Here is a 26,432-nt window from a genome sequence, read left to right on the forward strand (position 1 = left end):
ATATGTCTGCCTAATTTATTCTTGCTTTTAAAATCTGATCCCAGGGATTTTTACATGTCTGTGTGTTCCTTTGGGTGGAAAACAAGAAGCAGAGTCTGGGCTCTGGCTGGGGTGCTGTGCAGTTGCTTCTGGGAACAGAGCTCCCCGAAGGTGTCTGGTGATGTGATTCTTTCCTATCCCAGGTACCAAAGCTGGGCTGTCATCCCAATCAGTACTTCCTGCTGGAGCCTGGGAGACAGGAGAAAATTCCACCCTGGGGGAGCTGGCAAGGGTGCTACTCTTCCTGCTCAATCCATTCCACGTGGGCCAACCCAGTTCGTGCTTAGAGGAGGGCTTCAGATTGAATTTCTTAGTGAGTCTAACCCAGACCTTTTTTTTTTTTATGACCGTGAGAAAAGTGGAGGAGACTAAAGTTATTTTTTTTTGTAGCTCCCCGCTGACTCCTTTAAAAAAATGATCCATACTCTTGACTGTCAAAGTCCCTTAGTATTCTCTGCCTCCTGTCCCAACTTCCACAGCTCTGATTTATTTATTTTTTAAAATGTATCTATTTCTTTGCATCAGGTTTTAACTGAGGCCTCCCCTCCCCACTTCTACTGCTCCAATTTTATTTATTTAAAAAAGTTATTTATCTGTTTATTTGACTGAATTGGGTTTTAACTGAGGTATGTGGAATCTTTTGTTTCCTTATTTGTACCAGATCTTTTTTTTTTATCTTTTAGTTGCAGCACATGTGAACTCTTAGTTGTAAGCATGTGGGATCTAGTTCCCTGACCAGGGATTGAACCCGGGTCCCCTGCATTTGGAGTACAGTGTGGTAGCCACTGGACCACCAGGGAAGTCCCTCCACCGCTCTGATTGTAGATGACAACTCTCACAACTGCTTTGAGTCTCCTGAAGCGTATCCTTGCTGTGATGGATACCCTCCTCGGGTGTCAGCCACGTTTCCGAGGGCCAGGATGTGGTGTGGCTTCCTCCCACCGAGGATGGGTGTGCAGGGAGCAGACTGGCTGGCTGCTGAGCCAGGAAAGAGATATCCATTTGTCCTGGGGGCAGTCTGAGGCTCACCTTTGGCACGAATCCCAAATCTTCAAATGTTCCATCTCAATGTTTGGTTGCTACTCTAAAAGAAATGGCCTGGGTGGTTGATTCCCTAGTGGTCCAGTGGTTAAGACTCCACCTTGCAATGCAGGGACTATGAGTTCGATCCCTAGTTGGGGAACTAAGATTCCACAAGGCATGGAACAACTGAGCCCACTAGCTATTGAGCCCACATGATGCAGCTAAGACCTGATGCAGCCAAATAAATAAATACTTAAAAAAATCCTTTAAAAGAAATGGCCTTGCTCTGGTTTCCATCTATATCCTCTAATCATGCTTTTCACATAGAGGATTTAAAAGCATAAAGAAACCCGTCTACCCACACACACAGGCACACACACACACAGAAACTCTACTTGGCCCCTCCATCCCTCGAGTCCATCTTCCTGTCCTTGACCATGACTGCTCCAGCCCTGATGCCCGTGACATTGACCTGAAATACCCTCAACTTCTCCTCTCCGGGTTCCAAGGATGCTGCGGCTACTCCAGCTCAGGACACAGTCCTGAAGTGGAGATGCCCACACGCCTGCTTGAGCTTCTGTAGGACATGTCTTCTCTGGTGGGTTTTTATAAATTCTGCCCTACTTGGTACAGTGTGTGTTGCTCAGTTTCACATTTCCGCATCCACTAGAGGCGAAGCAAGAGGAGGATGAAGAGGTGAAACTGAAATGCGCGCAATTTCATCCTCTTCAGACCCTGGGGTAGGGTTAGGGCAGGAGTGGACGCTGGGGTCCAGGTGAGGCTCATGGAAATTTCTGTACCCCTGGGAGCTTTGAGAAGGTTCTAAGAATTGCTTCTGTTCTCTGTTGCTGCCTTTATAGAACTAGATCACACTGGACTTACGGGGACTCTTCAAACCTGCGGGAGATGGTCGTCCCACAAGGGCCTTCGTTCGTGGTACACTTGATCTTTCTATGTGCAGGAGAGTCATCAACGCATAGTTCATCCCCACACTCTGGCCAGAAGCCCAGTGAGGGCTGGGACACCAACAGTGTCATCCTGAAGGGAGCATCTTGCCCATTTGGAAACACATCTGGGGAGCTCGACCGAGCTGGGGAAGCTGGCCTTCCTTGGCTTTTGCAGCAGCACTTAAAGAGCACGCTTTGCCGTCTCTCTCCCTACCACCCTGGGTGGTTTTATGAGTCTATATTTTTGTTTGTTTTTTTGTTTTTCTTGGTAGAAATGAAGAAAAATTCACTCCATGAGAAGAGGAAAAAAAACCCGACTTTTACCCCATATTGATTTCCCTCCATGGAAATAAACACGCAGCTGGTACCCAGAGGCTGAGTGTGAGGACTGTGTTGGACACAAGGTCGTTCAGGAAGAAACACAGACCAGCGAGAGCCTGACCAGCAACCTGGACATTTCTGAGACTCACTTGTACTCCAGAAGTGTCCCATCCAGCCACCTCCATTCATTCTCCTGCTCCAAGTCCGTGAGGCCAATCCAGTAGTTCTGTTTCGCCACCATCTGGTTTTTGATCCATTGCTGGAAAATAAAATCATAGATGGTGCGTTACTATTTCTTGAACAGATGTTTGGGGGACTTTGGATATTTAGAAATGAGGGCCACTTTCGAAGAGGATGCTTGTCATAACTTGTGCACTATTTTGCTCTCCTCTTTTCATTGCACTTGTTTTGCCCTGGGGTTTTTTGGGGGGATGGGGGGCGTGGGGAGGGCTTTGACATGTTTTCCTCTTATAAGTTTAAAAGCGATACTCCTAAACTATCCCGATCACTCATGAATCCCGCCAGGCCCCACCCGCTCCCACAACCCCTCCCTCCGATGTTCTAATAGCAGGAACAGCCACGGCACTGTCAGGCTCTTCCTCCTGGCCGGGTCCCACGTCCGGTGTGTCACACATAACATGTCTTTGAGCCATTACAACCACCAACCTAATAAAGGGGACAAGTGATTGAGCTGGGGTCAGGCCCAGGCGCCTGACCCATCTTATGGATGCTCATTTCCAGTCAGTTACTGCAGAAGCATCCGTTTTCAGGGTCCTGCCTGCCGGAGACATGCAGGGGAAAGAAAGGAGGCCCCTGTGACAGTGCGGCATTAAAGAGAAAGCACTGGCGTTGTTGCTAGATGGACCTCAGTTTCAGTCTCAGCTCTGCATTTACTTGTCTCATGTATTAATCATTCAAATTTTGTGGGGCCTCAGTTTTCCTGTCCGTAAGATTATATTACCCACAGGCTCCTGGGGTGTGGTGAGGTTTATAGGAGAAAATGCCTGGCACACATTAGGGACCAAATGAGTGGTTATGATGTGTGGGCTCTGCCCCAGGACCATATGTGCCCTTCCTGACCCTGTTGAAGCCACATGTCTGGACCCTGGCATTTGGCCCCACCCCTCCAGTGCTCAGGGCTCTCTGCCTCTCCATAGGAGACTTGTACCAACCTGCAGGCTTCCCGCTCTTTCCGGGAAGAGCCACACAGCTCCAGGCTTGATAAAGCAAGAGCTTCCAGCTGCGAGCACAAGGACCCAATCCCCAGGCCATGAACGCTTTCTGTCCCTGGATAAAGCCCAAATCTCAATCATGTGGCCCTCGGTGCTTCTGTGACTATGAATTTATGGTATCTTTGAATCCTCAGTAAGCATGCACTTTTCAGATGTCAGCAATCCTTAAATTACCGTTTTCTTCAACCCGAAGAATGCCACACACGTACCTGCTCCTCTCCCGTGTTTATGAAAACGAGATGTGAAGACATTCTTTCACAGAAAAGTTTTGCATCCTCAAAAAAGTCTCTCTCAGTTGAAAAATAGTAGCATTTGTCTGTGAAGTTCTTCCAGTAAGGCAGGCAGCCTAGGAATGCAAAGTTTAAAAATGCCGATGAAAACATACACATGCTGAAAACACTATGCCTTTAGGAGGCATGGCCACAGCCCGGCTTCCCCAGTGCCCGTATGCTGAGTCTGTGACTGATGTTCCTGAACATTCTAGGGGCCAAGACCAGTCCAAGGAAGTAGGTGGCCTGCAGGACACGTGGTAGTTACAACCACTTAAGCGGGCCTTTGTGTCTGGATTAGTCTTTACAACGACAGAAGTAACGGACACAGAAATAACAGGCAGCACAGGCTCAGGTGGGCCCCATCAGCCCGGGATCACACAGAACCTGTAAACAAGAGGCTGGGAGAGCTGGGCTCACAGACGCAACTAAGGGGGACTGCAGGGAACCAAGTGGAATCGGCTGTGGGTCCAAGGGGAGAAAGACAGGCCTGGTTGCAAACCCAAAGCTTTCATCATCAAAGGATGAGAAGGTGCCATAATACCTTCTCAAAAAGAAACGCGAGCTGGCTTCAGGAACAGAAAGTTCCATCTGCATGTTAACCAAGGGTTGACCATCCCCAGGTGAAAGGCAGAGAATGAAGACAGGGACGGCTCTGGGGTGGCCAGCCTCAGATTTTCCTGAATTCAACGTCTGGGACCAGTTCGTCGCTGAGGACCCGACTTGGCTAATGATAAACAAGTACTAGAGGAGCTGATGCTGTTTAGGGATAAACACACGTGACTGAAGGATGCTGCCTAGCGAGGGGCCAGGCGAGCAGCAGGGGCTGAAGCCCACTCTGTGTGATGCCTTCACTGCTAATAAGATTGGGTGTGTGAGGTGAACAAGGGGTACACCCCCATCCCGGGTGTGAGGGGCTCAGACTCACCGTTGTCCTCAGGTGCTGTGGTCGGCTCAGTCTTAAGGGCCAGGGGCACTGCCGCCCCTGAGGGGCCCGGGGGACCAGGGGGACCCTTGATACCTGGCATGCCCGGCATCCCAGGGAGGCCTGGCAGCCCCCGTGGCCCGGGCACCCCAGGCTCCCCCACGGTGCCCTGCAGTCCCTGGAAGCCGGGGGGGCCCTGAGGGCCTGGGAGTCCATCCTTGCCCGGCGGGCCGGGGGGGCCTGGGTCCCCGCTGGGGCCCTGGGGGCCGGGCTTCCCAGGAGACCCTCGGGAGCCTTTGGAGCCTTGCAGGCCTTTGGAGCCTTTGCTGCCGCGCTCTCCAGGGGGGCCGACCGGCCCGATTGGGCCCCTCTCACCGGCTGGGCCAGGCGGGCCCGGCTCCCCCTTCTCTCCTTTCTGCCCCTTGTTGCCGGTGGGGCCTGGGGGTCCCTGCTGTCCTCGGTCACCTTTTGGACCCCTGGGGCCAGGAGGACCTGAAACATAAAAAGAAGACAAAAGGCATAAGCATGAAATCCGGGACACCTCTGGTCATCTGGGACCGTTTTTTCACAGCAGGAAGGCTGTGTGGGTTAGAATCGGGGTGTATGTGGGTGTGTGGGTGTGTGTGTGTGCGCTCAGTCATGTTTGAGTCTTTGCAACCCCAAGGACTGTAGCCCACCAGGCTCCTCTGTCCATGGGATTCTCCAGGCAAGAATACTGGAGTGGGTTGCATTTCCTTGAGATGACCTCTCTCTTATTTCCTCCTCATTCCATCGATTTGATGAATATTTATTAACTACCTGTTGTATGACAAGCACCATGTAAGGTGTGGGGTAAGGGGTTGAACTGGACTAAAAAAATGCCATGGAGTGTTGAGAGACTCTGTCCTGTAATTCCCCCAGGGCACCAGCTGGGCCTCTCCTCTCTGCTCCTCCCCTGTGCTGCTCCTGTCCCTCCAATGGTGCTGCCAGAACACAGAGGTCCTCAGGGCCGGGCCTCACTATGGACCAGGTCACCGGGACAGGAGATCTATGTTGGGGGTGCTCTCAGGGCCAGCTGAGGAGGACCAGTTTCATTTTTCCCAGTGATGCAAACAGTACATCAAATGCGTCTAATAATGCAAGTAGGGTTTGGGCTTCCCTGGTGGCTCAGACTGTAAAAATCCACCTGTAATGCAGGAGACATGGGTTTGATCCCTGGGTTGGGAAGATCCCCTGGAGGAGGGCATGGCAACTCACTCCAGTATTCTTGCCTGGAGAATCCCCATAGACAGAGGAACCTGGTGGGCTACAGTTCATGGAGTTGCAAAGAGTCAGACACAACTTAGCGACTAAGCACAGCACACAGGCAAGGTAGACTAGAGAAAGAAATAGGTGCAGCATCTCACTGGCAAGGGAGGAAAAAAAAATCATTTTCCTCCAAAGGAGGAAAAAGCAGTTCCCCCTTAAAAAGGCAGGGAGGGGGTTGGAGGAAGGGAAGCAAATACTTGCTCATCTCTCCTTGCTCCAAAAGGCGGTTCACTTAACGTGGGGGTGTCCTGTTTTCTCTGAGTTCTCAAGAGTAACATCGACATCACACAATCCATCACAACCAAGATTTGTATGCAAATGACAGGTGTGCATACCTTCACATACAGTATGTCACCTGACCTTCGTCTACGGCATAGGATTCCCACAGCACATCTGAGGACACACAGAGCCAGAGACACAAAGCTCCTTGTTCAGTTACTGCGCAACTCAAGACAGATCTACCCAAGGGAATGGGGCTTCCCAGGTGGCGCTAGTGGTAAAGAATCCACCTGCAATGCAGGAGACCTGGGTTCCATCCCTGGGTCAGGAAGATCCCCTGGAGAAGGGAATGGCAACCCACTCCAGTATTCTTGCCTGGGGAATCCCATGGACAGAGGAGCCTGGCAGGCTACAGTCCATGGGGTCTCAAAGAGTCAGACAAAACTGAGTGACTGACATAGCACACCCATGGGAGTAACACATGTCCAGTTACCATCAAGGGGAGGAGCTGGGGCAGGAATTCAGGGCTTCTCGTGTTGAAATGAACACATCGTGGAGGACACTGCTCAAATATTCTACTGCCTGGAATCTTAGAGCATCCGAGATCTTGCTCTTCTACAGGAATAAGTATAAGAGCTCCGCACCCATTCTCTGGATGGAAGCACAGAGCCTTGGAGGCCGGGAGGATGGAAGTGCAGGGGAGAGGCAGGATTGGTGGGACTCCCACGCTCAGTTTTGCCTGTCCCCCTTCACCAGCACACCTCCCCACTGCCTGGTGAGGACAGAACGATGAAGCACCCTTTCCCACCTCAGTAGGGGGATCTCTGTTCTCTCCTGCCCCAGACCCTAGTGGACGTCACTGCATCCACATACCATCCACGGCCACGGCCACCCCTCCATCTCTGCCCTCCCTCTGCAGAAGCCTAGGTCCTGGGCTCAGCTTTGCTCCCTTGAGCCTACCCATGACATTGCCCCTGGACTTTCAAGCCGGACCCTCTACGGAGCTGTAAGTGAGTTTATGCTGAACTAGCATGCGCTAGGGCTAGCGCTGGCTTCAGTGCGTTCCATTTAGGGTTATCTGCCCCATAAGTCAGAGACTTCGGGGTGAAACACCTTCTTCCTGAATCCATCTTACTGACTTTTGTCCATCTGCTCCTGTTGACTCCTCCCTACCATCAGCTCTCCAGGCCTCTGGGTCCTCATCTCCATCCCATTAATGGATGGTCCATTTTCTCTGGGATGTCCAGCCAGCATCTCCGACCTGGCGTGTCTACACTGACCTCGTCACCTCTGCTGTTCATGCCCTCCTCCCGTCATCTCTTATCCCACTGCATCGTCACAGCCGTCTCATCACCATCCTACACCGGGGTTCTCTCCTCTTCTCTCCCCCATCCCCTCTGTCTTTCTGGCAGATTTTTATGGTTACCTCTCAACTGCTCTTCCTACCTGATCCCTCTCCATGCATCTCACTCTGCATCTTTTGCACATTTGTCTTCCTTACACTCAGCTCTGGACCCCACTTGCTCCAGAATACCCTCTTGGTCCTCTGGTGGCAAGGCTTCCATGACCTGGTCTCACGTGTGTTGATTCATCCTCCTCTGCACCTGTGCAAATTTCTCCTCTCAGAATTCCCTCTGCCCATATCCATCTGGAAAATTCCTGCTCACCCACCATGTAATCCTCCCAGGTCACTCCAGGTGGAAGTTTTCCCTCCTTCTGTGATGTTTGGTCCTTGTTTCTTCTTCAAGGACCCTTCCCCATCTAGTAGCCAGATTACAGGCCACAGTCATTATCTAGCAAGTGTTTGTCAAATCAATGTGCCTCATGGGTCAAAAACCCCTTTGCAGACTTCCCTGGTGGTAAAGAATCCACCTGCTAATGTGGCAGATACAGATTCAATCCCTGGTCCAGGAAGATCCCACACGCTGAGGAGCAACTAAGCCCACGCATCACAACTACTGAGCCCACGTGCCCTAGAGCCTGGGAACCGCAACTACTGAGCCCACGTGCCCTAGAGCCTGTGCTCTGCAACACGAGAAGCCACCGCAATGAGAAGCCTGCACACAGCACGGAAGGGTAGCCCTTGCTTGCCGCAACTAGAGAAAGCCCTCGCAGCAACCAAGACCCAGCACAGCCATAAATATATATATATATATATATAAAAGAAAGCCCGTTGTATTAGTGCTAACATTTGGGTCCAGCAGAGACTAGGACGGAGGGATTCTAGGGTAACAGTGTCCTGCCTGGTGACCTTTATCTCATTCTAAGAAGTCACCTCCACTCAATCTATGTATCAGGTTGACCCTGGCTGCCAGTAAGACTGGCCATGGGGAGATGTCTTCCCAACTCTATTCATACTTCTGAACTGATCCTGTGATCTTATATCCATAATTTGATTTTTTTTTTTCCAGTTTAACCTGAGGAGGCTCATTAAACAGCCTAGCCATTTAGGAAAGACAGAGGGTGAGTTTTTACTGCCAGATGGATCTCCTTTAAAAAGATAACAGCTCCTTTGTGCAGTTGAGAAAAAATGTCTGAAGAGATTAGTGGGGAAGGTGGCCTGTGTGTTCCTCTGTAAAGCATGCAGCATGATGGAAGGTTCTAGTGGAATGATGCTGACAATAGGCCAAAGCAAACAGAAATCTGATTTATTTGGAATAAGGGCAAAAATAAAAGTAACTCCCCCCAACACACAACTACTTCTGTTTTGTTCATGTTCTATGTTTGACCTTAAGAAATCCAAATAATGAGGAAGATCTGTTGGGAAATTCAAGTGCTTTAGAAATTCTTTATTCTCTTTATGGATTTGCCAATAACCAGTGTTGCTCTATCACGCATGACGGGTGGGTGATGTACTCGCAAGTTATGGGAAATGAGCTCACCCATGGCCAGGAAATAGTGCCCATTCCAGGGCCTGTCTCCCTGTTCTGAATGTTCCGACAGACCCATGTGGCAGAGAGTTGTATTTCTTCCAGAACACCCTCCTCTGGTTGCCAAAAGAATTCCAAAGACATACGATTCTCTCTTCCCCTCCTGACATGAATCCAAGACCTCCTTTACCTGGGGTGACAGCTTTTCATGAATCTTCTTTCTTTCTGGGGTCGGGTAGTATATGGTCTTTGGCTATTTCTCTCTCAACCTAAGTTACACTTGAATATCCTCACCCCCTCCATAAAGAATCATAGCTTATTTTAATAATGCCATAAAAACGCAGACCTCACAGTCAACACAAAATACCAACTGATACTAATTTCCAGATGTTGAAAAGGAAGGGAATAAAATATCAGGAAGAGATGCAAGTTTTTGCCTTGGATAAAGTCTAAAATCCTACTTGTGATGGATTTCCTAGCTGGATTAGGATAAAAACTGAAATTTTCATATGAAGCACTATACCCATCACAAATAGATTATCTGCATATTCAAAGAGACATGTGTATACCAATGTTCACTGCAGCACTGTTTATGATAGCCAGGACCTGGAAGCAACCTAAATGTCTATCAATTGATGAATGCATAAAGAAGTTGTGGTATATATATACGATGGAATATTACTCAACCATAAAGAGGAATGAATTTGAGTCAGTTGAACTGAGGTAGAGCTAGGGCCTGTTATACAGAGTGAAGTAAGTCAGAGAAAAACAAATATCATATATCAACCCTTATATATGGAGTCTAGGACAAGGGTCCTGATGAACCTATTTGCAGGGCAGGAAGAGAGGTACAGACATGGAGAATAGACAGAATTGGGAAAGGAGAGGGTGGGATGAATTGAAAGAGTAGTACTGAAATATACAAATTACCACGTGTAAAATACATAGTGGGAAGCTGCTTTACAACACAGGGAGCCCAGCCCGTCACTCTGTGACAACCTAGAGAGGTGGGGTGGTGGTAGGAGGGAGGCTCAAGAGGGGCAACCGATACAACTTTGTAAAGCAATTATCCTCCAATTAAAAAACAAATGTGTTCTCTGTTATATTGAAAAGTTTAATATAATGTTTTATATTCATGGCTGTGGATAAACTCCTAGCAGGCACACTGCTAGGACCCACGTCTTCATCCACAGCTGCCCCAGCCTTGGGAAAATATCGGCTCCAGAGCTAGAGCCGGAGGCTGGAACTCTGCCTTCAAACCCTGGGCTATGGAAAAACGTACTCTGTATGCCCTGTACTCGGGGATTCATTCATTCATATACTTGGCTCATTAAGACAATACTTGGCTTGCTCCTTAAAACCTGCTGCTGCTGCTGCTAAGTTGCTTCAGTCGTGTCTGACTCTGTGCGACCCCAGAGATGGCAGCCTACCAAGCTCCCCCGTCTCTGGGATTCTCCAGGCAAGAACACTGGAGTGGGTTGCCATTTCCTTCTCCAATGCATGAAAGTGAAAAGTGAAAGTGAAGTCGCTCAGTCATGTCCGACTCTAGCGACCCCATGGACTGCAGCCTACCAGGCTCCTCCGTCCATGGGATTTTCCAGGCAAGAGTACTGGAGTGGGGTGCCATTGCCTTCTCTGTCCTTAAGACCTAGATATTTGCTATTTATTTCTTTTTAAAAATCACTAAGAAAAAGAGCTAAAACCATTTCAAAAGTCAGGACTGGATCCCCCTACAAAGGTGATCACTAATGCTAGGGGTATATCTTCCTCAAGGACCTGGGATGCCAGTATTGGTTTTGGCATCTGGATGATCCTAGGATTTTAGGTATTACTTCAATCTTTTTTTTTTTGGTGGGGGCAGCTGTTAAAGTCAAAGTAAAATGAAATAAAATATAAGCCACTGATAGTGCCTTAAAAGTGAAAGCTCTGAAATAAATGACAAGACAGTATTCATGAGCCCATGCAATAACTTGAATTCAGAGTCGAGAAAATGGTGACATTACATGTGGGGCAGACATGATGTCCTGTACAGAACAGCAAACTGGAGGCCACGTGGTTGGCTGCCCAGCTTGGGATTTTTTTTTTTTTTTTTTTCTGCCATGTGGCTTGTGGGATCTTAGTTCCCTGACCAGGGATTGAACCCGTGTCCCGCGCAATGGAAGTATGGAGCCCTAACCACTGAACCACCAGGGAACTCCCCTGGCTTGGGATTCTGAAATGCCAGGATACCATGTTGCTGGTAAAGCTGTCGAATGAAGGCTCCAGAAATGCCTGTATATGACCAAGACCAGAACTCAGAACAGCTGTGTTTGCACCGTCAGCAAAACCTCCTCCCCAGGCTTCTAGGCTCCAGAGCCAGGAGCCTTAAACACCAGAATCCTTTAAACAAACATCTTAAAGAGGACAGGAGACTTTAAATACTGTGCTGTTGCTGCTTTGGCCACCAAGCTGCAGGCTTTGAGAAGGGCCAAGCCCTGTATCCTACCCCTGAAATAACTTTACAACTTGTTTTCCAAAAAAAACTGCTCATGCCTAACGGAAAATAGAGAAACCACTTTAATTCTTAACTGCTACTCAACATCGTGGAGACTTTTATTTTAGAACCACAAGTGGTCAGGTTGGAAGATACAGAAAAATAGTAATATCATCTGACATATTTTTCTTCTCACGCAGAGAAATGAATCACATTTATTTAACACCCACATATGAAAAAGTCATTCTGCAGTGCTTAGGTGAAAAGGAATATACAAATTAAAAGGAAATTTAAGACAGGATATTTGGCAATCGTTTTCAAGAATAATTTGGTTCTTGACCTCATGTTCAAGATAGTCAGACATCTGGAAAGCCATGGAAGCTCTTTGTCCACAGAGGAGGATATATTTAAGCCACTGTTTCTCACCAACTGGCCATGGTGTGCTTCAGTGCCTTCGAATGCCTGCACTCAATAAACGTGGATCAGGATTTCCCTAGTGGTCCAGTGGTTAAAAATCCACCTGCCAACTGCAGGGGACATGGGTTCGATCCCTGATCTGGGGAGATCCCACACGCCCCGGAGCAATTAAGCCTGTGTGCTATAACTACTGAGCCCACTCGTCCTAGAGTCTGAGTGCTGCAACGAGAGAAGTCACTGCAATGAGAAGCCCGCACACCATAACTAGAGAGTAGCTCCCAGCAGAGCCAAAAGTAAATATATAATGTGGATCAAAAATGAGTGAAAGTCAGAGACTGGCAGCACCAGTCTGATTCCTCTCCAGGGCTGGGCACCGGGACACCAGCAGTAAGAACTTCTGAACTCCCATCAACCTTAAAGCCTGCATCTGTACAGCTGTGTTCTTTGTGGGCAGGAATGTTGCCTTCCACGGTGATGTACTGGCTGGGGCTACAGCAGAGGGAAAAACTTGGACAGGAACTGAACATACTCACACTTGGGTATGAATATGAGCTAAGCCTCTGCCAGGCACTGCACTGTTTTATTTACATTATCTCATTAAGTCCTTATAACTGTAATAGGTAGACAGATACTTGGTACTCATCTCCAGGGCTCTCCAGCTCTAGAACTGGTGTTCTTACCACGAAACCTCGTGGTCCTCCTGGAAGAGCAGGTGCAGGGAATTGTCTGGTTGTACTAGGAGGATGCGATTTACACCTGCATGTATTGTAGGAGTAGCTTAGGGTGTGAGGTGAACTTGCCGCCTAAGAGTGTGTTTTATGAAGTATGAAGTCTTCCATGTGCCAAATTAGGATAAAAAATGTTACATTATCTGCAACAAAAAAATAAGCCTTTCGTAAGGTTCTGGGGTTTATGGAAGTAGAGATCATTGTTGTCAGGATTTAATTTTGTTGTTGTTGTTCAGTTGCTCCATCATCTCTGACTCTTTGCAACCCCATGGACTTCAGCACGCCAGGCTTCCCTGTCCTCCACTATCTCCTTGAGTTTGCTCAAACTCATGTCCATTGAATCAGTGATGCCATCCAACCATCTAATCCTTTGTCACCCCCTTCTCCTCCTGCCCTCAGTCTTCCCCAGCGTCAGGGTCTTTTTCAATGAGTCAGCTCTTCGTATCAGGTGGCCAAAGAATTGAAGCTTCAGCTTCAACATCAGTGTTTCCAGTGAATATTCAGGGTTGATCTCCTTTAGGATGGACTGGTTGGATCTCCTTGCTTCCATGGGACTCTCAAGAGTCTTCTCCAGGATTCAGTACATGACTTCATACCTAGTTTCAGATGATCATCTTGCTCAGCCATCTAATCCATCAGCTTCACATTTCAGTTCCTAATGAGGCACATGTCTGCTGTGGCTGAACTGTGCCAGAAGCATTAGGGTTCTTGGAGTGCGAGTCACACAAGAATTTCCTGCAAAGTATCAGGGTATTCTGAATCTTACAGAGGCAAACCTAACCTGCTGCTGCTGCTGCTAAGTTGCTTCAGTCATGTCCGACTCTTAGCGACCCCATGGACTGCAGCCTACCAGGCTCCTCTATTCATGGGATTTTCCAGGCAAGAGTACTAGAGTGGGGTGCCATTGACTTCTCCCAGCCTAGGCCAATGTTAATCCCATCCTGCTCCTTCCTGCTCCATCCCATCTCTCCCTCATCCCTGGTGGTGAGATCCGGTACAGAGAAAGAGGAAAGGTGCCAGAGATGAAGTGTGGGAGGAACCACTGGAATTCGGAAGCTGGATCCCTTTCCCGCCTCTGGTTCTCTTGGAATCGCCGGTGGACATTCCCATCCTGGAGGAAGTTGAAGCGATTGAATAGAAAGGGGGTGTCTTGGCTTGAGAAGTTTCTCAGGTCAACTCACAGAAAGCGCAGCTAACAAACAGACCAAGCATAAATGTTGGTGGGATGTAAGAAGAGAGTAACATGGAAACAAACACATTAGCATATGTAAAATAGATAGCCAATGGGAATTTGCTGTGTGACTCAGGAACTCAATCTGGGGCTCTGTAACAACCTAGAGGGGTCGGATGGGAGGGAGGTTCAAGAAGGAGGGGACGTAGGTACACCTATGGCTGATTCATGTTGATGTTTGGCAGAAACCAATACAATATTGTAGAGCAATTATCCTTCAATTAAAATTAATTTAATTATTTAAAAAAAATAAATGGGAAAGCAAACGAGAAAAAGAAGATACCATTTAGAAACAGAGCTCTGAGGCCTTTCAGAGAGAGAGTCAGAAACCCCATCCTAAGAGACATCTCCCACTTAATATGTCTAAACAGGCCTTTTTTCTGCGTATCCTGGGCAGTACCACCATCCACCTCGTTGGTGGTGTTGTTGTCCAATCGCTCAGTCATGTCCAACTCTTTGTGACCCCATGGACTGCAGCATGCCAGGCCTCCCTGTGCATCACCAACTCCCGGAGTTTACTCAAACTCATGTCCATTGAGTTGATGATGCCATCCAACCATCTCATCCTCTGTCGCCCCCTTCTCCTCCTGCCTTCAATCTTTCCCAGAATCCACCTTGTTGCTCAAGCTAAACACTTAGGAGATGCCCATTCCTCCACCCTGCTCATGTCTGATCCATCCACGAGCCTTGTCCAGCTCCTCACAGCTGGCCTGATCCCGTGTCCAGTTTCTGCCCACAGCACTCCACTCCGTCAATGTACCCTTTGGGCTTGGGGCACTTTGGGGAGAGAAATCTAGGGTCTTACACACCAAATGTGATCAAGAAGGGATCTGGGTGGGCTCTGAACATTCACAGCCCCTCCAGCCCATGTGTTCCTCACCCTGCAGGCACAGCCACAGAAGGCCAGTCAAGGCTATTGTCTGGTGAAGGGCAGGGCTACCCTTGATTCTCTCTCCAGAATTCCTCCTGACTGAGAAGACCCACTTTGGTCATGCATGCTACCATCCATCCCAAGTCACCCACAATGGGTCCGTCACCCCTCATTGGACCACTGCCTCCAGGATCACTTCCTGGTTATTTGTTCTTCCCCCAGCATCCAGGATGACCTTTCAAAAATATAAATCAGGTCATGTCACCACCTTCCTTAAAACTCCCCCTCACACTTAGAGTGAAATCCCGTCTTCTTGGCCTCATAGACTCCCCTGGGGCAGCCAGGAGGAAGGGCATGCATTTTCTGTGATTATCTATGGGGTTCGCATCACAGGCTTTGCACCAGACAGTCTGGGCTCAGATCCCGTTTAGCTACTTATCATTCTGTAAATTTAAGCAAGTTCCTTAAACCTCTCGAAGCCTTAGTTTCCTTATGTATAACTGGCAATGAGTTTTTGAACATCTGCTTTACAGAGTGGGTGTCACAGGGGTAATTCATGAAAAGCCCTCGTTACACTCATACTTAACTTCAGTTGATAAAAATAATCAGAACGGAAACATTAACTCATTTAAAGGCAGGCTCTGAATCTATTTATTGTTAATAAATATCTCAATCTAGATATTGTTAATCTATTTATTGTCATTTATTGGTGGTGTTTGGTCGCTAAGTCATGGCCAACTCTTTACAACCCCATGGACTGTAGTCCCCCTTCTCCAAGGAAATGACATCTCCAAAGACATTTATAGCTAGAAAATATCCAGAATACCATGTTAGGATTGTTGAGGGTATTACAACTTTAAGAGACAATTAGAAAGCACTTATTTTATGAGACTGCAAGTCTGCTGAGATTTCCCCTCATTCTGAATTTCAGTCGAGAAGGAATAGGGGAAAAGAAATAAATAATAAATATAGGTAATAAATAAATCAAGCACTGAAGAACTGTCTGGCTGTGTGAAAGCCCACTCTTTATTCAGAGTATGACTCTCACCTACAGTACCCCTGACAGGCATTGTCCAGCCCCTCTATAGCTGGGGCACACATACGGTTCACAGAACCCATTATATTTTCAAGCAACAGCAATTTTTATAAGTAATACTGCATAAAAACTAAAACTTATTTTCCTTTAATGAGTACCCACTAGTCTTTGTTTCACCCTCTGGAGCGCCTCAGATGTCATTTAAAATCTCTTCCACATGACAGCCTTTTGAATAGTTATAAACAGCTGCCTTATTCCGCACTAAGCAGTCTCTCCTATAGGTTAAAGTTCCAGGTTCTTCGATCCTTCTTCACGGCACATGGTTTCTAGACCCCATGACTCACCCTGGTCCTATTTTTCTGAGCATGCTGGTCTGTGAGCATCCCCTGTTGATCGGACTCCCCAACATACACACTATCCTCGGGGAGTGGTTTTGCCATGCTAAAAGGAGGGAGTATCACCTCCTCATTTTGGATATCATATTTTTATTAATACAGCAAAAGATCACATGAGCTTCCCTGGCAGACACATTGAGTTGCTTTACAGTCTACTAAAACGCCCCACGCTTTTCATGCACACTTCCTCTAAGTCCCACCACCACCCCCCATCAACATTTGTGTTTGGTCTTCTCTATCTACAAATGGGGATTTTCATGTCTCCCCCATACATTTCATTTATTTGGCATCTCTTTACTGTTCCAGCCTCTGCAGATCATTTTGGATCAAGATTCTCTGACCTGTTAGTTAGTATACACAGTTTCACATCACACAAGTATTGGCCTTCATCCACGTCCTCATGCTAGTCCCAGCAAAGCTGTTGAGCGGGCCCTGCCATCTGCCACTCAGCTCTGCTTCCAGGCTCAGAGGGGCTCATTTAACTATCACTCTTTATATTCACTCAACTAGCATGGCATTCACACCCAAAGGTGACTCCCAGTGACTCATGCTCTTGTATAATCCTTTCCCCTTAAGCATGGAACCTGTAACCTGCTTCTGACCAACTGTATATGGCAAAGGTGATGGGATGTCACTCCCTTGACTAGGCTACATTATATAAGACTCTATCTTTGCAGGCTGGAGTGAGAGAGACTCCCTTGCTGGGTGTAAGAAGCTGCAATGGTTTGAGATGGCCACATGGCAAGGGGCTGGGGTGACCTTTAGGACCTGACAGCCCATCTTACCATCCAGACTGCCAACAGATGAATTCTGCCAAGAACCTGAAGGAGTGTGAAAATGAGGCTTTCCCTAGTCAAGACTCTGATGAAACCACAGCCCCTCACTGAGCCTGTACCTGGGCAAGACCCTAAGCAAAGGATACACCTCTACTGTGCCCAGACTCCTGACCATAGAAACTGTGAGATGAGAAATGGGTGCTGTAAGTGCTGAGTTTTTAGTAATTTGCTATGCAGCACAGAAAACGAATACAACCAATAAACCCATTAATTGATCATTCATCCAGCACTGATTGCTCCACCTTGTTCTGAAGGGTACCACTGCCAGGAGCCTCGCTGAAGTCCAGATATGCTATTTTTCATTCTCCTAGTTTAAACAATATACTGTCTCTGTTACTGTCAGGAAATAAAATGAAGTTCATTGGCCTTCTTCTTAGTGAAGTCATTCTGACGATTATTGCTTTCCTGAAAGCTCAAAAATGATCTAATCTGGTCCAAGGACTTTCAGTTTACACAGATGACCTGGTTTGGAGTAAAACTCAGATTTTATATGTAAGTCACGTCATTTCCCTCCCCTGTGGCCTTACAGTTACTATGATGGCCAGTCATCCATTGTTCTTGGCACTTGGAAGTAGCAATCTCTTAATGGTCACTCCATGATCTAAAAGATTGAATCTTTCTTCCAAAGGAGCCCAATTTGTGGCACTGAAATAGCTAGGCACTGAAAAATTCCAAATTAACCAGTCTTTCATTTACAAACATTTAATGGAACACCTTTAAGCACTGTCCACAAATTCTTAGTTATGCTTCCCTTCTATTTCCCTTCGAGAAATAGAACTTAATTCCCCTCCCCTTTGAGTGTGAGATGGACTTAGTGACTTGTTTCTAAAGGAGAGGATATGGTGGAATGATGGTATGTGACTTTTGAGGCTAAAAGACATCTTGGCTTCCTTCTTTCTGTTTCTCTTGGATCATTTGCTCTGGAGGCAGCCAGCTGCCCTGCTGTGAGGACACTCAAGCAATTTCACATGATGAGGAACCAAGGCTACCTGCCAATAAGCAACAAGTCCAAGAGCCATATGAATGGGCCATCTTGGAAGCAGCTCCTCAGCCCCAGTTAAAGCTTCAGAAGACTACAGCCCCAGGGCTTCCCTGGTGGTCCAGTGGTTAATTCTGGGGACATGAGTTCCATCCCTGTTCCAGGAAGATTCCACATACCTCGGGGCAACTAGGCCCAGGTGCCATAACCACTGAAGCCCCCAAGCACCTGGAGCCCACGCTCTGCAACAAGAGAAGCCTGTGCACCGCAACTAGAGAGGAGCCCCTACTTGCCGCAGCTAGAGAAAGCCTGCGAGCAGCAACAAAGACCTCCCTGCCCCAGCACAACCAAAAATAGATAAATAAGAAGACTGTAGTTCCAGCTATCATCTTAACTACAACCTCATGAGAGATACTGAGCCCAAACCACCGACTTACACTAAGCTACTCCCGAATCCCTGACCCAGAGGAACTACACAATAATACAGGCTTATTGTTTTAAATCGTCGAGTTTTAGGGTCATTTGTTCTACAATCATAGATAACAACGTGAAGTTCAGAATTTCCACTTACCTTGCAGGATGGTAAAATTCTTGATGAGCTGACCATGCTTGGAGTCTACCAGCTTCATTTCTTCCATAATCACTGACAAGTTGGCCACTTCCGTGTCCAACCTCGACCTCATCAAATCTTGCTGCATCCTGAGAGAAACAGAATCCAAACGGATGTTGGCCAGCGTGTTGTTCAGGGAGGTCAGATCGTCCGTGTGTTTGGTCAGTGTGTCTGTGCACGTGGTCCTGACTTCGTTCAGGTTGCTGGTCAGCGTCCGCAGGTAGTGGGCTGTGTAGCTGATATTGCTGATGATGTTCACAATGTCTGACTCAAAGAGCTGGAAGCGCTCCTCGAGCTGGCTGAATTTGGCCGCCGTTCTGTTCTCCGCATCCCTGTGTACGTCCTGCAGGTCCTTCAGGTTCTGCTCGTTGGCTTGGGAGGCTGTGGTGATATTGTCCATCTGCCCTGTGAAGGAGCTGAGCTGGCTGTTCATGTCCTCCAGGGTGTCGTTGTTGGCTTTGGCCAAGGCGGAGTTATTGGCAGCCAGCGTCTGCAGGCTCTGCACCTTCTCCTTCAGCCAGTCCGTGTCCTTCTTGGCTTGAAGGAAGACCTGCTGTAGGTTCTGGAAGTCGTTCTTGATGCGCTGGATTGCCTGGCTCGTGTCATCCACGGAGCGCTGCAGATTCGTGATGAGGTTCCTCTGCTGCACCTGGGTTAGGTTCAGATTGTTGAGGTTCATGATGACCACATTGTGAGAGTACATTTGGCTCTGCAGGTTGCCCTGCAGCACGCTTGTGTCCTGCTGAAGATTCGTGACGTAGCCGTTATACGCCTGCAGGGTTTTGTTGACAGTGGTGATGAGGAAGGAGTTATTCTCCAAAGTTTCCTTCAGTTGGCTCTGCCGGTCCACCAGTGCGTCCCCGCTTGCCTGTAACTTCTCCAGCGTATCTTTGTTCTTGCTGGTCTTTTCTGTGATCTCACGAAGTTGCTGACGGAGATCCAGGATGTCCGACCTGAAGGTGGAGAGTTCTGAGTTGGTGCTGAGCGCTTTCTTTCCTGTTTGGTCCCCTGGAATCAGACACATGTTACTCAGGTTGGTGGGATGGAGACGTGTTCGAGTAAGGTCACAGATTCCCAAGAATAAAATAGTTTTATTCCTAACTGGAATGTGCCTTATGTTGGACAGAAAACTTGTGTCATGTGCTCACTGCATGCATTAGTGTAATCCACATCTCTGTTAGACCTGGGTCCTCAGGAATTGGAAAGGGTGCAGAATACCAGCAAAGATTAACTTGAGTGAACACTTTTCTCATGGAAGGAGGAGGAATTTACTTGTTTCTAGAACACTAGGAAGGATGACAAGAAGGCAATAACCTTCTATTTGTTAAGTTCACCAAAACTATTCTTTTAAAAATTGGGGGGAAAATCGCGTAATAAAATAGGCTAGAATCTTCTGTTTCTCAAAATCACCAAAATTCTTCTTTAAAAATTTGGGGGAAGAAAAATCACAGGATAAAATAGGCTGGAATCTTCTATTTCTTAAAATTAACTTCTACAATTATTTTGTGCAGTTTGCTGCTGCTGCTGCTAAATCGCTTCAGTCGTGTCTGACTCTTAGCGACCCCATGGACTGCAGACTACCAGGCTCCTCCATCCATGGGATTTTCCAGGCAAAAGTACTAGAGTGGTGTGCTATTGCCTTCTCCGTTGTACAGTTTAAAATATTTCAAATAAGAATTTACCAAGCATTTTATAAAAGAGCCTCTGATAAAGGGTATCTGTGATTTTTTTTCATCAGGATTGATCTTCAGATTTTATTTGGTACACAATAGTATTTTTGGGGGGGAGGGGATTCAACTTCAAAATTGGTCCCTAATTTTAAAATTTTAAAGCTTTTGAATTAAATCATGAGGAAAGATTAACACACAACATGAAAGTTTAAGGTCTTTCTGGGTGAATGTGAGTTTAGAGCCATGTCATTCTTAAAAAAAAAAAAAAAACTGTGGTCATTTACATAGAGTTGGGTTAGGGCAGCTGTCTCCCACCTCTGGGATGTAATGTCTGAAGACCTGAGGTGGAGCTGATGTAATAAGAATAGAAATAAAGTGTACAGTAAATGTAATGCACTTGAATCATCCCCAAACCATCCTCCCTCCCACCCCTGGTCAGTGGAAAAATTGTTTTCCATGAAATCAGTGTCTAGTACCAAGAAGGTAGGGACCGCTGAGTTACAGGGATTCAACTTCATAGTTCACGCTCATTGCAGATTACCTAATTTTTTCAGGTCGCTTTCCACTGCTGTGAGCTTGTCATCATAGGTTTGGCGAGATGTCTCCATGCCACCTGTAACATTGTCCATTTTCTCTACAACTAAGATTTGGAAATCAATGGATTAATGCACATACCTGCTCACATTTTATCTTTCAGTTTCAACAAGAGATCATTTCATGACAGAATAAAGGAAGCAGAATAAAACAAAAAGTATAAATGAAATCAAATCTAGGGGAAAAGCCATTCTTTTAGGAAAATAAATAACATACTTGTTGCAAATCTCAATGGCAGTTTAGTTGGTTGAGAACTCTAGGTTCTTAGCTGTTCTCATGATTATGTAGTGCCCTGGGGACTCTGGAAATAGTTTAGAACTCACTAAATTTTTTTGTATTATAAAAGTCCTCAATCTGTATTATCATTTATATTAATTTCCATTTCCCTGAGCCACCAGCTGCTGCTGCTGCTGCTAAGTCGCTTCAGTCGTGTCCGACTCTGTGTGACCCCATAGACGGTAGCCCACCAGGCTCCCCCATCCCTGGGATTCTCCAGGTAAGAACACTGGAGTGGGGTGCCATTTCCTTCTCAGGGAAGCCCTTAATTTCCATAGGTGGAAGAATAACACTGTAATTTATTTACAAAATTGTGTCACTCAGACTCCCTGCCATTCTTGGCAGGTATGACTCACTTATCTGCAAGGAGATTCCATAGCAAAGAACACCTAGCTCAAGTTTAGACATAAAGTCCTAGTAAAAGAGATGCAAAGTCAACGGTGTTTGCCACTTTCTGTCCTGAGTTCACCACTAAGGCCTGACAATCTGCTTCTCCTTAGTGACATGTGAATCTTCAACAGTTCACAAGAAGATGTCTAAGTGGGTTTCCAAATAATAATAATTTCCCAAGAAGACTTTTCCCCCAGCATTTCCTGAATGTATATTACTGGAAAAGTTAGTGATGCAGTGTTAAATGAAAGCCACTGCTCTTATTCATTCTCAGAAGAATTCTCTATGGTTATAAATTTATCATTCTAAAATGTCTAGGAACTGTCTCCTAAGGCAAAGGAAGCAAAAGCAAAAATAAACAAATGGAACCTAATTAAACTCAAAAACTTTGGCACAGCAAAGGAAACCACTGACAAAATGAAAAGATAACCTACTGAATGAGAGAAGATATTTGCAAATGATATGGTTCATAGGGGTTAATATCCAAAATATATAAACAGCTTATACAACTCAATATCAAAAAACAAGCCAATTTAAAAAATGGGCAGAAGACCTGAATAGACATTTTCCCAAAGAAGATATACGATGGCCAACAGGTAAGTGAAAAAATGTTCCACATCACTCATCACCAGAGAAACACAAGTCAAAACCACAATGTCAGAACCACAATGTCTCATACGGGTCAGAAAGTCTACAGATAACAAATATTAGTGAGGATGTGGAGAAAAGGGAACCCTAGTACACTATTGGTGAAAGTGTAAATTAGTACAGCCACTATGGAGAACAGTCAGGAGGTTCCTTAAAAAACTAAAAACAGAGATACCACATGATTCAGCAGTTCCACATCTGGGTATGTACCTGAAGAAAATGAAGACACTAATTTGAAAAGATACATGCACTTCAATGTTCATAGCAGCAATATTTGCAATAGCCAAGATAAGGAATCAACTAAGTGACCATCAGTGGGAGAATGGATCAAGAAGATGTGGTGCATATATACACAATGAAATATTACTCAGTCATAAAAAAGAACGAAATTCTGCCATTTGCAACAACATGGATGGACCTGGGGGTATTGTGTTTAGTGAAATAAGTCAGACAAAGAAAGATAAATACTGTATAGTGTCACTTATATGTGGAATCTAAAAAATAAAACAAGCTAATATATATAACAAAACAGAAACAGACTCACAGACACAGAGAACAAACTAGTGGTTACCAGTTGGAAGAGGGGAGAGACAAGAGGGGTAGGAGATTAAGGGATACAATTATGAATAAAATAAAAAACAAGGATAACTGTAGAGCACAGGGAAATATAACCATTATTTTGTAATAACTTTAAATGGAATATAATCTGTAAAAATACTGAATCAACTATGTTTGACACCAAAACTAATATAATATTGTCAAATATCTCCAATAAAAATGTAGAAACAAATCAAGTATAAAAAGTGAAAAAATAAAAAATAAAAAGGATAGCATGTCAAATAAGAGTGTCTCTCTCCAGAAGTGACTCCCATGAAATCTAACCTCCAGCAGCTTGAGATCAAGGCTGACTGTTCCTCTTGGTATTGACAGCTTTTGAAAAAATGACGACTCATTTTTAAAGCATGGCTATGGTTTACATATTACTTGTAGGCTAATGGATCCAGTCTATTTTATTCAGCAAGCCTTCCAGCCATGCAGGACCACGTGAGAAGATTCTTGGAGCTCTCGTCAAGGAGCAGATGTATGTTCCCAAGCATCTGTGTGACCTAAAGTGAACCAGCCCCAGGGCTCCCGGCACCTTCCCTGGAGAAGCTGCTTGTGCTCCTCCCCAGGCTTCTCCAGTTCAGTCATAATGAAATGTGTGGCTTGCATCAAACACTTTCTCCCCCAAGCCTTTCCATGCATGCTTCTCCCCACCTAGAATGTTCTTCCCAGGCTTCTTCCCCAGGCTAAGCCCTCCCTGCTCTTCAAGACTCAGCTGGTCACATCCTGTGGGAAACCTACGCTGAAGTTTATCTTGCTGGGGGTCTCTCTCATGATCACAGGACTCCCATCATGGTGTTGTCATGGTTTCGCTACTCCAAGACCCCTTGCGCCCGTGTGTGCTATGTCACTTCAGTTGTGTCTGATTCTGCAACCTATGGACTGTAGTCCACCAGGCTCCTCTGTGCATGGGATTCTCCAGGCAAGAATACTGGAATGGGTTGCCATGCCCTCCTCCTGGGGATCTTCTCCACCCAGGCATTGAATCCGAGTCTCTTACGTCTCCTGCATTGGCAGGCGGGATCTTTACCACTAGCGCCACCTGGGAAGTCCCCAATACCCCTTAGGGCAGGAAAATTGGTGCTGGTTTTATCCCTAGCTCTTAGCTCAGTGTGTGGCGCGTAGTAGGTATTCATCACAGATTTATTCATTACGTTGTTTATTTAAATAAACATGCCTGCTGGTTGCCGAGGCCTGTGGAAAAAGAATCAACTGAGCTAGAGGTTATGCAAACAAACATACAAACCAACCCAGGGAGGCCTTGGCATTGGCAATGAGCATGGCATTTAGTTGAATAATTATCTTTTTTTTTTTTTCAAAAAATTATTATATAGACCCAGAGATACAGTTAAAATAATCTGAGGGTTGTCTGATAGGCATGCTTATTCCTAGAAACTCCAAAGAACAAAATGTTTCATCTGCATTTTAGCAAAGCTAGCCTGTAGAAAAATAAAACATGGAATGTTTACAAGCTTAGGTTCAGTTTTGATTCTCAAATCAAAACACAAGCCTCAGTCTGTCCTCAAACCACACACAGGGACCTTAAGTCCTGCCCCTTTTTCCTGGAAGCCAGAGAAACCTCTGAATATGTTGACAGGCAGTCATTTTCAACCCTCTCTAATTTGTCTTCCATTTTACTTTTTAAAAACCCAGAACTGTCATAGACAGATCATTCAGGTTTGTATAGAGTAAAAGGAATAAATACATCCACTTAAAAAATCTGTTAGGTTTCTCTTTGGTGCTAGAAAACTCTTTGCCCCGCCCACAAGGGCTAATGAACTGGCTGTAGGCACCAGGGCGGTGTATCTGTGTTTAAAAATAGGAGTTGGATATAAAGCTGCAAACTTCAGGGTTGCAAAGCTGGCAGCTTGCGACTGCTTAAAAATGCTAGACTGATGGAGACCAGAAGTAACACTTGCTGTAAAAATACACAGCATTTTCACCAGTTTTTACTCTTAACTCATTAGCACAAATTCTCAGTCAGGAAAATAGTGGCAGACATCCTCTCTGACCCTAGAAACTCCCCGTCTTCGGAGGGAGACCTCGGTGTGTAGATTGTCCTCACATGAGGAAAACAAACAGGGAACACAGAAGGGTCCAAGCAGTCTGTTTTTTAACATGGTCCCCTTTATTGGAAAGTGTTTCTTGACAGATTTTATCTTCAAAGTATTACTTTAAGTGTCATATATATGAAACATTGCCCCTCTTCAAGTACCCTCAAAGCTCAATTCTCTAGGATAATCCAACAATAACACCTTTTCTATCAAAGTGCTTGGTTTTTTTTTTAAGTATTTTAAATTGAAGGATAATTGCTTTATAATATTGTGTTGGTTTCTACCATATATCAACATGAATCAGCCATAGATATATATGTGTCCCCTCCAGTGTTTTTAAATTTTTTTTAATTTCTTTACTTTTGGCTGCACTGGGTCTTGGTTGCTGCTTGTGGGCTTTCTCCAGGTGCGGCAGGTGGGCTTCTCGCTGTGGTGGCTTCTCTTGCGTGGAGCATGGGCTCTAGATCACAGGCTCAGTGGTTGTGGCACACGGGCATAGCTGCTCCACTGCATGTGGGATCTTCCCGGACCAGGGATTGAGCCTGTGTCCCCTGCATTGGCAGGCAGATTCTTGACCACTAGGGAAGTCCTATAAAAGCCCTTGATCTGGGCCACTAACCTTTTCCTCCCTTGTCTTGCTTCCACCCATTCTTTAAGGTCTACTCTGAATCTCACTGGCCCATTGTGCTAAGCCTTCCCTGATGACCCGATTCCACACCAACAGACCCTGTATCTGAATGGCAATAAAATCAGCCTCTACAGATTGCCTCACTCTTTCCAAGATGTATCACATCATCATTGCGGTTAATCCTTATGACTGCTATTTCACACATGAAAAAAATCGAGACCCAGAGATGTCCAGTAACTTCCTTAGAGTCACACAGCTTATAAGGGACTAAGTGGGATTCCAGGCCAGGAGATCTAACTCCAACATCCATGCTTACTCTGTAATTCCACTTTGCCTCTCATTGAGTATTTCTTTTTCCTAAATATGGTTTCTTCCAAGAAAAATCCCTTGAGGATAAGAATTGTGTCTTTTTTCTTGTTAAGAGGACCAACTCATGGTCTGCTGGTCTTTTTATTTTTAATATTTATTTTTTATGGCTGGGTTGGGTCTTAGTTATGGCACGTGGGCTCTTTGTTATAGCACACAGGCTTCTCCCTAGTTGAGTTGCGTGGGCTCATTTGCTCCACAGCACGTGTGATCTTAGCTCCCTGACCAGGGATTGAACCTGAGCCCCTTGTGTTGGAAGGCAGATTCTTAACCACTGGATGACCAGAGAAGTCCCAGGACTATGTCTTCTTTATCTTTCTTTTATATTCATCATTCTTAGAGGTCTACCAAGTACTTGTCATGTTTGGGGCAAACATGGATGTGGAAGGTCCAGAGATATATAGCTCATGACCGGGTCTCCGGGACAGGAAAGAAGAATAGAGTCCTGCCTGGTGCTCACGATGATATCTACCAGTTTGACTGTAGGAAACACAA

General features: G+C 46.0%; 1 protein-coding gene and 1 long non-coding RNA gene across 2 annotated transcripts in view; one reads left to right on the forward strand and one right to left on the reverse strand.

Moving 5' to 3' along the window:
* Positions 1–2,622, forward strand: part of LOC113882710 — a 37,845-nt gene extending 35,223 nt beyond the window's left edge. Inside the window, exon 3 of the long non-coding RNA XR_003508426.1 lies at positions 1,923–2,622. This is a non-coding gene — a long non-coding RNA (uncharacterized LOC113882710). The remainder of the gene's footprint in view (positions 1–1,922) is intronic.
* Positions 1–26,432, reverse strand: part of COLEC12 (collectin subfamily member 12) — a 184,712-nt gene that overhangs the window by 8,989 nt on the left and 149,291 nt on the right. Inside the window, exons 4-8 of the mRNA XM_027525785.1 lie at positions 20,920–21,018; positions 18,670–19,716; positions 4,760–5,248; positions 3,772–3,908; positions 2,480–2,589 (exon numbers count right to left, since the gene is read on the reverse strand). Of these exons, the coding sequence (XP_027381586.1) occupies positions 2,480–2,589; positions 3,772–3,908; positions 4,760–5,248; positions 18,670–19,716; positions 20,920–21,018 (1,882 nt within the window). The remainder of the gene's footprint in view (positions 1–2,479; positions 2,590–3,771; positions 3,909–4,759; positions 5,249–18,669; positions 19,717–20,919; positions 21,019–26,432) is intronic.

Source organism: Bos indicus x Bos taurus, chromosome 24, assembly GCF_003369695.1.
Source record: "Bos indicus x Bos taurus breed Angus x Brahman F1 hybrid chromosome 24, Bos_hybrid_MaternalHap_v2.0, whole genome shotgun sequence".
Classification (NCBI taxonomy): domain Eukaryota; kingdom Metazoa; phylum Chordata; class Mammalia; order Artiodactyla; family Bovidae; genus Bos; species Bos indicus x Bos taurus.